Raw genomic sequence first — 13343 nt, forward strand, 5'->3', positions numbered from 1 at the left:
TTTTCCCTGGGAAAACTCTAACTAAAAAAAATAATCAAAAACTGTGAGCTAATTTTCCAGAAGGCAGGCGAGGAGACGCGTCAGTTGTCCGAGTAACCGTGAAAAGTTTGTCGACACTTTAGCAGTAACCGTGAAATTTGTATAAATTGCACTTGACATTTTCTAAGCCGCCAACTTTTGGCCATAAACTAACGCTCACCGGGGGGTGGAGGGAGCAGGGAAGGGAAGGGAAGGGGAGAGTTTTGGCCAAGTCAACTTGTGTCTCACATTAGCCGCCCCGAAAAGCAATTGAAATTAGTGCGGTATAGAGTAGTTTTTGGGCCTGGGATTGGGCTCTCAGTTGGGAGATTTCTTGGGTTTCTTTGGGTCCCCGAATGAACGGACAAACGGACGGACGGACGGGCGGACGGACGGGCGGACGGACGGACGGACAGATGGATGGATGGATGGTGGCAAAAGTTTCAAGTTTTTCCGCGAATAACTTTGGCTGCAATGTGGCGGCAAATTGGACGCTTGGCAAAGACCGAAAATTAAGCGGCCAGCCGCAAGTCAACCCTCCCTCAGAGTTTTCCCTTCAGAGTTTTCCTCTCGCCTTTTCCTGGGATATATGTCCAACTGAATTAAAGTCGCGCGGGCGCACAATTTTCCATTCTATTTGGTTGCCACAAGAACTCAACGCGAATTCATCAGCGCAAGCCAAGCATGAGAATTAACTGCGCTCAGTGAGGTAATATACTCCTTAAGGGAGAGTATTTAAACTAGGGAATAATTGGAGGGAAAATCGAGAGGAAACTAATACAGATAGTTGTAGGTATTTAGGATTTTTTTTGAGGATTTTTAAAAGTATTTAAAGATCAATTTTAAGCCTAGAAAAATGTTATGCATATTTATATCCTTGCAGGGTTTTAAAACTTCAGTCAGAAGCTTAAAACTGAGTAAAGGAGTCATTTCCGACCCTATAAATCATATATATTCTTGATCAGCATCAACAGGCGAATCTTTCTAGCTATAGCTGGCCGAAAAAAATTGTTTTCAGAAATTTCCCATTTTTCGGAAAAAAGGAAAGGGGTTACATCATTAAAATTAAAAATCGGCCAAAAATTCACATTTTAAATGGAGTATGCAGTTTTGTTAACCTGCTAAAAAGGAGTGCTTTCCGAATTGAATTTAAGGCATTTTTAACTTAGTTATGAGACTTCTAAATATTCTATTTATTCAAAAAATTGTCATATATAATTATCTATAAATATCGACACAAAAAATTTCAATTTTTTTTTTTAATTTAATTACTTTCATAGAAATATTTACCTAGATCGTTGTTCTTTTCCCGCTAGACTCATAACAATTTATTTGAAATTTTCCTAGTTAATACTTTATTAATTTTCATTAATCAGAAATTATTCATTCTTAAAAATTAACTAAATCTTTACATTATGCCGTATATTTTATATTATATCTTATATTTTTCCCTTATTCCTGAATACTATTTCCCTAGAACTTTGTTTATTTATATCTCAACTGTTTACAATTTATTTAACATTTTGGCTAGTTTAAAATATTTCATTGATTACCATTAATTAAGAATTAACCAGGCTTGCATTACATCTCAAAAAATCCCCCTCCCTCCCTGTATAATTTCGTGCCACTTTCAGTCAGCTTCCGTTACCATTTCATTCCCATTTTGTACCCCATTTCCGTTTCCATTCCATTTCCACAACGTTTCGCTGCCAAAATAATTAATTATGCAGCAGAGAGCGCCTTAAACTATGCAACAGTTATCAGAGGGAGGAATGAGCAACTTTCGCTGGCCGTTTGACGTTTCGTTTTGGCCAACAGAAAATACAAAAAAACCAAAAAAAAAAAAAGAAAAGTTAAATGAGTTTTTATGCTGCCACTCCTTCCCCTTCCCCTCTCCCCTGTGAAAACATCAACAACTCACGCCCTCCTTGAACCCAAGCCCATTCTCTAATTGGAAAAAGGCGAACGAACGAAACGCTTCGCAATGACAATACAAAACTTTCCAGCTTTTCGCCGAAAATTGAAATAAATTGCCGGCAATAACAACAACAACAACACACAATAAATAACAATGAACGAGGAGTTTTGGGGGGAGGAGGGAGCACCTTGAGGAGAGGGGGTTGGGGTTGCGGCCATTTAAAACTTGATTAAGGCCCTGAACGATGACGTTAGTTGATGGCCAAAAGATGGGCAACGCCTTTAACCCCCCTCCGAAAACAATTCTTAAAGGGGGGAAAATGAAAATGAAAATGGGAATGGAAATTCTTGGCCGCCGCAAAACGCCCACTCATTCATGTGGGCCGTTAAATCGCTTTAATTGCCAATTTCCGGTTAAGTAATTAAAAGCGTTTTGCCAGCCAACTTCTTCGAGTGAGTGAGAGAGAGAGAGAGAGTCAGCGCGCAATTAAATGGGCCAAAATATATATATAGTATATATATATATATATATATATCCATACTTCTCATTGCGATTCCGCTAAAATGAATAAATTAATGTGCGCTTGAACGACTGCCTGATTGATTGATTGACGGCCATCGGCCATCATCGGGGCCAAAAAAAAAGAATTTCTTTCCTAGTGAGTCCGCGTGGAAATTGGAAAAGTTTTTCTTTGTCCCGTTGACGGGCCGAAAACATTTCATGTTTGCCATCAATTTCTGCGGCTGGCCACGAATGGGTTAAACAAGTTAATTCGGGTTAATGATGGCAATGGCCTGGCTTGGCTTTGACCGCCTGCTCTTGTTATATGTATATTATTTTGCGAATTTATTTCTGTTGCTGAAATTAAATCTCAGATCAGGGAAATTGGGGAAATTAAAAAGGAAAAGATATGCAAGTTTCCAACGATTGAAATTGGGGAAATAAACTATCATTCTAAGAGGACAAAGAAAAGGGAAAGATCATTTTCCTTAAATATACATTACTTTTTCTATAATATTTAGTATTTTACAAGGTCATAAAAATCAATTACTTTATCCAGCAACATTTATTTATAATCAATTAAATCTCAGAACAGGGAAATTGGGGAAATTAAAAAGGAAAAGATATGCAAGTTTCCAACGATTAAAATTGGGGAAATAAACTATCATTCTAAGAGGACAAAGAAAAGGGAAAGATCATTTTCCTTAAATATACATTACTTTTTCTATATTTTGTAGTATTTTACAAGGTCATAAAAATCAATTACTTTATCCAGCAACATTTATTTATAAGCCGCTCATGCAATTATTTTCCAATAAAAGCGGGTTTCCCCCCATATATATTTATAAAACATAATTATAAAAAAATGTATATATATATAACCAAGCATTAGAGAGGGGAGAAAAACCATTTGGCAAGCTTACATGCATGATTTCCCATTTTCCCGCACCATTAAGACCCTTCTCGCTAATTGAGTTTTTCTCCGGCGAAAAAGGAAAAGCTCGGCAAAAATTCTAATGGGGTTTTTTCTCTTTATATATTTTTTTATTTTTATTAATTTTTTTCATGGGAGGCACTGCAATAAATACAGAAAAAATAATTAACTCATTAAATAAGCATTTTGGCATTGTCATAAATATAGCTTAATGTTTTTCGCCAGGTAATTTTTGGCCACTAGGCCGCAATTAACGTTGGCCAAGAACAGCAGACCGGACATCATCATTATCGTTTTGTGCCAACAAACGAACAACTTGCGGCAATAATAAAAGCATAATTTACAATATATATGTATATATATACGGTCGGTTGAGGAGCCATGGCCAGCTTTTGCCACTTAATAATTTAGTTAATTAATTTTCACACACACACATAGAGAGAGGAGAGCAACTTTTGTGCCGCTTCCTAGGCTCCTTGCACTCAATTAACATTCGGAATTATTTATCTAAATTATCAGGAGCAGGTGTATGTGTGTATATATCTACTATATCAAATGTGGAATGCAAGGAGCAACAGGGACAGGAGCTCGACAGCGACAAGGACAACAACGACAAATGTCGGCCATTGTTGGCATTTGCAATTATTCATACGCCACGTAGACAAATGTGCTGACAGCCCAAACACACACACAGGACACAGGACACACTCACAGGACACAGGACACACACGCAGGACATTCCAGCTTAGATTTGTTGCCTGCTTGTAATTGTCGCAGATAATTAAGTTGCCTTTTACTCGTAAGTCAGTACCAAGTTTGCCCCCAGGTCAATGGTTTTTGGCCATTAAAGGATCAGCTCAGGGAAAATATATTGAGGGAATGAGGGAAAATGGTTGGGAAAAAGGGCAATGTGGAAATGTGGTAATGGTTAAGGGAAAAATGGAAATGGAAATGCCATTTGCCAGTTACATCTGCATATATACTTTTAGGGAACTTCCGTTTTATGTAGAACTCAACATAATTGTCGATTTCCAGGTGCTTAGACACACTCTGAGCTTATATTTCCAAATAAATTTATTAAAAAACAATTACTAAATCAAATTTAAATCTTCTCAAATATTCCCAGAATTTCCCTTAAATTATATTATAAAAAAAAACAAAACAAAACAAAACTTGCAAAAGGAAACAATCTTCTCTGCCAAATTAAAAGTTACAACTGAGAATTATTTCCATCATTTCTGCTCGTCGCCTGTCGGATCCTTGTCTTTTCCACTTATTTATATTCACAGCCTTTAACCCCGTCTCTCGACTTGCCTTTATTTGTGCATAAATATATATCTATATATTTTTTTGTTTTTATTTCGGGGGGGGGGCTTATTAAAACCCAAGATGCAAAAGGCGGGCATAAGATTATAAACAAAGTGCTCAGTTTTTGAGTCTTTTGTGAAATATTAAAACACATAATTTACAAGGCAAAGGGAGCGGATAGAAAGGAGCTGGCTCCTGCTCCTGCTCCTGCTCCTGCTCCTGAAGACCAGTAACAATGGCCAGATTAAAACGCATCCCAAGGACAAAGCCAGTGCAATTTGTTGCCAAAGCGAAGTTCGCCCCCAAGTTGCAAGTTCACAAAAAACAGGGAAAAAAAGCAGGGAAGAGAAGAAAAACGGATTTTGGAATCTGGCAAGAGGAAAATTGTGGGAGGAAATTCAGAGACTGCTCCTTTTGACGTTGGTAATTAACACTTGCCGGGGCTATACAATGGTCACTCGGTGAAATGTTGGAAATTACAGAATTTGTGAAATTACAGAAAGAAAAAGCTACATTTTTCTTCATCTTTATGGTTAAATTATTATATTTGTTAGTGAAAGAAAGTTCTTGAAAATGTAATATTAATATGAGTAAAGGTTTAAAGGTTGCCTTAGACTTTGTTTGAGGTGATTTCTTGTGGAGAATTTCTTTATTTTTTCAATATTAAATGCAGTTCACATACTTGTATTTAACATTTAACATTTACTCGTATTTACTTTGCTTAAAAAAAATCTTATTTCTTGATTTCTTATGGAGAATTTCTTTATTTTTTCAAGATTAAATGCAGTTCATATGCATATATTTAACATTTAACATTTTCCTGCTTTAGCTCTACTTAAAAACCTTTCTTAAACTTCAATTTACAACTCACTAAGCCTGCATTTATAATCATTAGTTGCCTTATCTTATCGATATGATATTGTATTATATGCAATAAAATAATAATAATTGTCTTTTGTTCTGGCCAAAATGAATGGCTTTGCCTGGCGAATTGGAACGTTTAATAATACGCATAATGCTGCTTTTGGCCCAATTCGATATTAACTTGGTCCTTGGCTCTTTCAAGGAGAACACCTGGTTGCCGCCTCACTGACCAAATACGTTGTAATCCGGCATGTTTGTGCCCAATCCCCGCCCCCCGTTGTCATAGTGAGTGAGTAAGGATAAGGATGGGGATGAGGATGCTTCTCGAAAGGACAATGGGACACTCTGTTCCCTGGCCTCGAAAATCAATTGACCATGGCTGTGTGAGGGGGCGATGACGATGGCTTCTTGTGGCTGCCACTGCAGATGCTGCATCTTTCTGCCGGGGTCCATAAATAATAGGCACTAAGCATGTGCTCCGTAATCCCCCCGGGGCCAAAAAGAGTGCAAAATAACAAGAGGACGAAAGGGAGGAAATGTTTAAGAATATATATATATATATTTATAAAGAAAAATATAGGGAAAGAAATAGAAAAACAGTGTATAAAACCGGGCACAACAATCCAGTCCACTCCAGTCGCCACTCCACTCCACACCAGGAGTCCTTCGACTGCACTTTGGTCCTGCGAGTCGGGTTTTCTTTTTTGCCGTTGGCTTGAAAGTGGCCCTGGCCAAAAGGTGCAACTATTTAAGGCACCAAGACTGCCGCAAGGCAAGCGGATTTCTTAGCAAAAGCACTGGGAGAAAAAAAGGAGTCACAGAAAGTTCAAAATAAATAAATAAAATACCAGAGGGACTCTCTAGACTTTTACTTCTAATTTTATTTATATTTAATCTTTACCAAAATATCATTTCATTTAATTTCTCTTTCAATTTCCTAGTAATTTCTCTGAGTGCCTTAGTGCCTTGCCTTCTGGCCAAAACGCACACAAAAGGATCAAAGTTTCGCCCTGCTGCTGCCCCATTTAATATTAAATGTTTTTCCCTTAGTTCCCAGTGTTTCCTTTTGCTTCTGTTGTCTTTTTTTTGAGAAAAGTTTTTCGCAGCGGAAGCGACCATAAAAACTTGTCCGAGAGTGATAAATAAAAGTATAAATAATTATGCTAAATAATGAGCAGCAGGACACACAGGACACTGAGTCTTGACAAACCAATTGACAGCAAAAAGTGGTACATTTTTTAATGAAAACTTCTAGTAATCTCTCATGAAATATGATAATTAGTAAAAAATGTAATGTGTAGCCTTATTGTGAGTCATTTTAATAGAATTTATTAGCTTATTAGTATTAGAAATCCCTGTCAGAATTATGTTTTAAGGTATTTTGACATTTACACATTAAAGTGGTTCCCTTTTCCATCATTAAATTATGTTAAAAATCTCATAACTCAGCTAAAAAAGCACTATTTTGAATTCGGAAAGCACTCCTATGTTAGTTTTTAGCAGGTTAATAAAACTGCATACTCCATTTAAAATGTGAATTTTTGGCGAATTTTTGAAAATTTTAATGATGTTACCCCTTTCCTTTTTTCCGAAAAATGGGAAATTCCTGAAAAAAATATTTTCCCGCCGGATATAGCTAGATTGATTCCCCTATTGATGCTGATCAAGAATATATATTATTTATAGGGTCGGAAATGATTATTTCACTGAGTAAAATAATAAAACCCTTTGGATAAGCAAACAAAATGTGTATTTTTAATATTTATTTATTTTAATATTTACCTGACTTTAAGATCTTTACACTCCTTAGAGAATCGAAGGTAGGGTTATTTTATTGTTCTTTTTCATTTAAAATTGAATTCTTCTTTGGAGAAGTGGCAATATTATTAAATGTAACCATTATAATAAGGGGAAAGTGTCTCCTAATAAATTTATTAGTAGGCAGATTGTAGAGGTTCTTCCTGATTTTTATTTGATTCTTTTAATTTATTCCCACTTATGGATTGTTTATATTGCTTAAAATATATTTTTCGGACTAGTACATTGACTATTTATTAAACTAAACTAAAGCAGAACTAAACCTAGCAGAAATTTATATATTTCTTCTATTTAAGTTAAAGTAAAGTTACCTCAGCCTTCAAGTATTACCTTTAGCGAACAGCCTCAAATCTTGGTCTCATAAAACTGTTCACACCTTCATTAAAGTGGGTTTCCCTTATCCATCATAAAATTATATGACGGTTGCCAGGCACTTGACGCACTCAATGCAGGCATACACGCAGAGAAAAGTAGGGTACATGTCAAACAAAAAACATAGATAGAGAAAACTATCAAAAAAGAAGGTTTTACTTATGATATTCAAAAGAAATTTATAGTCGAAAAGCACAACTTTAATTTTAAATCGAGTCTGTGTCTTCCCTTTTTGGGAAATTGGTTATTTCGATTTGGTCTTGGCCAAGTCCATCGTATCCTCGATGGACAAATGCGGCCTCGTTAGCGGCCTGTTTGGTGAAAACCAGTTAATCGAGGGACTCGTCCGCAAGCAACTGACCAGGAACAGGAGCAGGACGAGGACGAGGACGAGGACGAGGACGAGGACTAAGAGGTGTGCAAAAGGAGTAACAAGGACAAGGGCGCTAATTGCGTGGACATGCCAAATGTCGCACCTGTCCTTTTTGGCCGGCAAAACAGGAGAGGACAGGACACGGCAGGACAGGAGCAAACGCCGTTCCGGAAACGAAGGCGGAAAAGGATCAAGGACATTGCGAGTGGACAGCGAGTGGGGTCGCCTGAAATGGCAAATAAACATTAGAGAAAATCCAACAACACATCAAAGGGCAATCACACGTGGCTCGCCAATCCTCGCATCCCCTTTTTTTGTTTTTGTTTTTCTCGCACGCCATTCTCGGCCCCGTTTAATGCCTGATCCTGGCCAAAGGATGCATGTGAAAACAACAGACAGGACGAGGCGGATGATGAGGAGGATTGGAGGGGTTAAAACAAAACAAAACAAGATGAACCTCCTGCTCCTGGTGGCCGCAATAAAAGCGCAACACGTAATTGTTGCTGCCCCTCTCTCTAATGGGCCTGCGAATGAGCCAGGACGAAAAGGGATATATGGCCAGTGAAATGGACAATAAAAACAATCAATCCTTGAATAACATTGAGCAGGATCTTTAAGGCATCTTTATTGAAGGAAAAACTAAAGGGAAAATATTTTTTAAAAAGTATTGAAGGAAAAACTTAAGAAACATTGTTTAAAACATATGTTTATTTAGCTTCAAGTTAATCAAAGTCAGCTAAAAATATTCTAAAAATTAGGAAGGAAGCTAAGTTGAGGCAGCCAATGTTTATTTATTCTGGCAGCTGTTGCAGGGAGTTTAATAGGTTTTAAAATAATTTAATTTCAAGTATATTTGATCAATGTTTATCTGTATTTATTTATATTTTATTATATATTTATATATTAATTACATAGGATAATGAATCGGAAACTTTGGGTCTCTTGGCAATCATTCTCTTTATGACAATTTTATCACTTCAAGAAGAGCTCAAAAAAACTCACTCTAGGTACTTAAAGTCAAGATTTATTTATTATATATTGACAAGGAAATTAAAGTATAAACCGTGCATAACTTAGCCATATAAGCTAATGTTTTAATGAAAAAAATTGTTTTCTTGCTTATTATATTCCTTTTAAAAGATCTGAAAGATACCCATTCCTTGAATCTTTATTTATCTTATTATTATTATTATATTATAATCTTATTTATCTTATATGGTTATTTTCTCTAAAGAAACCAAACATAAACAAGATATAACTAAGCCAAAAATGCATTAATTTCAATTCGGAAAGCACTTCTATGTTAGTTTTTAGCAGGTTAACAAAACTGCATTCTCCATTTAAAATGTGAATTTTTGGCCGATTTTTGAAAATTTTAATGATGTAACCCCTTTCCTTTTTTCCGAAAAATGGGAAATTTCTGAAAAAATATTTTTTTGGCCGGCTATAGCTAGAAAGATTGGCCTGTTGATGCTGATCAAGAATATATATAATTTATAGGATGGGAAATGAATATTTCACTGAGTAAAATTATAAAACCCTTTTGGAAGGGCATAGAAAATGTTTAATTTTCATTCTTATTTATGTTTACATTTTGATATTATAAAACCCCTTTAAAACCTTTTACTCTCCATCTTTTTTTGTCATTTTTATTTTTATTTATATTTCAATTTTTAATTTGTACTTGTATTTCTTGGTTTTTTGTCAGGTGTCTATATATATTTTGTTTTTTTTTGTGAGTTTTATTTCTGCATTTTTGTGTCACCGCCAATTCCTGGGTCTTTTGGAGTGGTTGACAAACAGAGACATCCTGTGGCGGTAATCAAAGCCAGGACCAGGAGAAGGGGCATCCTTGCAACCCGACTGTTTACTTTGCTCTCCTTTTTCTCTCTTTTTATTTTTTTTTTTTATGCTGGAAAGGAAAAGGACTTTATTCCCCTTCCCCTTCTCCGGAAACTAAGCCTGAAACTCATCGTGCATTTCCCCTGGCTCTCCTACCAGACTTTTGCCAAAGTCTAGGAGATTCAATGGTCGATCCAGAACTGCCTCCTTTGGCTGCAGATTGGGCAATGGTATCAGCACCTGTCCTGTCTTCCGCTGGCGCTGATCCTTGCCAGCCACAGAGCCCAGGCTGGGCAGACTCATCTCACTGCCCAGAGGCCGGAGATTGGGCAAACTCTGGCAAGTGGCACAGACCATATTCCCACTGACATTGTCCATGGACTGCGGCTGAATGAGGACACTCTGGCTGGTATCGTTGCGAGACTGCTCCTCGAGATGGTTCTCCTCCTCCACCTGGAGGGGAGCAAACAACTCCATGACACTGGGCAATGGTGGCTGCTGTGACGCCTCCTTGGCATTCACATTATTCAAGCGATGCACCGTCAGGCAGAACTCCTTGAAACCATGAACCGTGTGGTAATTATTCAAACCGGGTCCTGGTTCCTGGACACTGGTGGCCGCACCCGCTTGACTCTCATCCAGCTGATCGATGGCATTCTGCAGGGCCGGATCCAGGAGGGCAACCTCCCGGGCAGTGCGTAGATCATGATGCCAAAAATGCTGATTCCTCTGCACCGCCGGAGCCACTTCCTTAATGCGCAGCACCACCACACCCATTAGCCACACACAAACGATATTCAGCAGAGTTAAAGCAATGCTAACACCGGCACAGACCATCAGTTCGATGGGCAAATGATCCGAGTACGTCTTGTGCTTTTGCAAACTCTGCAGGAGTTCATGATCAGGAGCCAAAAATCTAGTGCCAATGGCCAAGGCCGATAGGAGGCCAGCATTTACCGCCGGTGGCAGCAAGGAAGCGGAAATGGCCACACCCACCAGGGAGCCGGTATTTCCGCCCAAGACAGCAATTGCCCCAGCAGCTCCCGAGGCCAAGGCAGTGCAAACATTGATGGCCAGCGAATGAGTGTCGCAACGGGACACAATCTCCTCGGTGAGACCCGTGGAGATGGCAAAGAAGTAGCCAAAGCCACAGACAATGCCACCAAAGACAAAGCCAATTGCCACGGACACGGCAATGCCCAGGAGTTCATTCTTCAGACCCAGCCAGCAGAGATCCCGGTCGCCAATCACTGAACCAAAGATGGCCGCTATAATCGGTCCCATTAGCGGAGATATCAGCATGGAGCTGGACAGGAACAGGAAGCTATTCTCCACCAGACCCACGCAGGAGAGCAGGGCAGCCGAAATGAGGAGAACCACAAAGTCAAAGGTCAAAGTGGCATCGCGCCTCACCTGGCGCACCACTTGGTTCACATTCAAGCGGCAACGCACCGAGTCCATGAAACTCTGCCAGCCTTGGTTCAGGTTCTGACTGGGTTTGTATCCCGATTCCTGGCTGAGTTTATCCGAGACGAGTTGCTGCTCCTGCTGCTGCTGCCGCTGCTCCTGCTCCTGCTTCAAGTCTCCTGTATTGCTAGCTGAAAGATCCTGCAACTGCTGCTGGTGCTGGTGCTGGTGCACCTTATCCGTTGGCTTATCCCTGGTCTCCAGGCAATTGATGGCACTCACATGGGTGCCAGGACGCTCGCCCACACCCCAGTCCTGGAGAGTGCATAGCAATCGCTCGAATCGCTCATCCTGCTGCAAATCGAAGCGGGCTTGAAGCTGCCGTCCACTCAAATCCTGCGACCAAAAGACATTGCACTCCAGGCACAACTCCTCGGCAATGGCACGCAACAGTTGCTCCAGAGAGGCATTCTCCTTGAGCTTGTTCAGAGGCAAAGTTCGGCCACGAGGAGTGGCAGTGCGAGCACTTTTCTGCGGCGCATCCAGGCCATTGCCAGAGATGTGACTCAATTGCCAGCAGCGTTTGCATAGCTCCAAGGAGCCCTTGCCCTCCAGCAAAGAGCAGCCGCACAGGGAGCAGACACGTGGATTTAGGCGTTGCTCCTCGGCCTCTGTGGGTACAGTGACCACCACACAAACGGCGGCATTCATAATCCTTTCCTAAGGATGCCAAGGACTAGGACACTAGGAGGAATCAGAGAAACGGTGTGTGTGTGTGTGTATATGTGTAGAAAATAAAATGAACACGTTTCGAAAGCTCTCTGTGGAGCTACTAGATATTTATTTCCACAAATATATATAAATATCAGTTACTATGTCTACAATTAAACTTTAAGTTTAGAAGCAGTCGCACTTCCTGTGTGCCAAGCCAAAGAACTCGCATCAAAAGCGGCAACATGTCCGCTGCAACATCCTGATGATGTGGCAATGCTCCCAGGATGATGATGATCCTGCTGATGGACACTGCGACAGATGTGCGCTTTATCCTGTTTGCACGCGACTGCGGATGCATCAGCCACCCGCTTAACCCTCTAAAAAGCCCCCGCGTTTTGTTTGCATCCGCTGCAGTGGCTGTGGCAGACGCACCCCCATCCTGGACACTGTTTTTGCCGCATAATCGAAACAGCTACAACAGCAACAAGCTCAAACTTCCACACCCCCCCTCCCGAAAAAAAGGACGATAAAGGACCTGCACAAAACAAAAAAAAAAAGGAAAGCCCGGAGGTGCAGAGCAGCCAAAATGTCAACAATCTGCAACAGCCATGAAATATTATGAGGCTTTTGTGGGCGGACGGGAGGAGAAGAGCCCCAAACTGTTGGCATTTCGGCAGTAATAATGCACCACGCAAAAGTCGCACCGAGCAGCGGAGTAAAAAATACGGTTACGACGGAAAATGGAAAAGGCAAAAAACACACCAACCAACAACAACATCAAAAAAACAGAGCGGGAAAATCCCACGAAAAGCACACACTGAGGCAGGCACAATGACCCACACTTACAAGTGGTCAGCTATACCCTCTCCCAGCGAAAGGGTTAATTAGCTAAAGTAATTCAATGTCAACAAAAGCAGTGGATATTTTGGAGTGAGTCATGGTAACTATCACAAAATTTTTTATATTTTATCATATGTATCCATTGTTGGAATTCTTTGAAGACGCTTCCTGTTGTTTGAAACATAACATTTTGTATATTTATTAGAACTTATTATTCCTATTTCTTTAAAAAATACTGCATTAAATTCAATATTGTAATATGTCCTTGTAATACCCTTTCAGTCAATAGCTTAAAACTAAGTGAAGGAGTCATTTCCGACCCTATAAACCATGTATATTCTTGATCAGCATCAACAGACAAATCTTTCTAGCTATAGCCGACCGAAAAAAAAATTTTTCAGAAATGTTCAATTTTTCGGAAAAAAAGAAAGGGG

General features: G+C 39.5%; 2 protein-coding genes across 19 annotated transcripts in view; one reads left to right on the plus strand and one right to left on the minus strand.

The window, feature by feature from the left end:
• LOC147643180 (uncharacterized) overlaps positions 1–13343 on the plus strand; it is a 335120-nt gene that overhangs the window by 249918 nt on the left and 71859 nt on the right. The window lies entirely within an intron of this gene.
• LOC110180364 (uncharacterized) lies at positions 6599–12867 on the minus strand. The gene has a single exon (XM_020948030.2). The coding sequence runs from the start codon at positions 12064–12066 to the stop codon at positions 10063–10065; it is 2004 nt and encodes a 667-aa protein (XP_020803689.2). The 5' UTR covers positions 12067–12867; the 3' UTR covers positions 6599–10062.

The sequence above is a fragment of the Drosophila serrata genome, unplaced genomic scaffold (genome assembly GCF_035046125.1).
Source record: "Drosophila serrata isolate PLE 108 unplaced genomic scaffold, ASM3504612v1 contig_276, whole genome shotgun sequence".
NCBI lineage: Eukaryota > Metazoa > Arthropoda > Insecta > Diptera > Drosophilidae > Drosophila > Drosophila serrata.

What these genes read in the sequence shown, in the direction of transcription:
- LOC110180364 (XM_020948030.2), bottom strand. Translation starts at nt 12,066, where the DNA reads ATGAATGCCGCCGTTTGTGTGGTGGTCACTGTACCCACAGAGGCCGAG.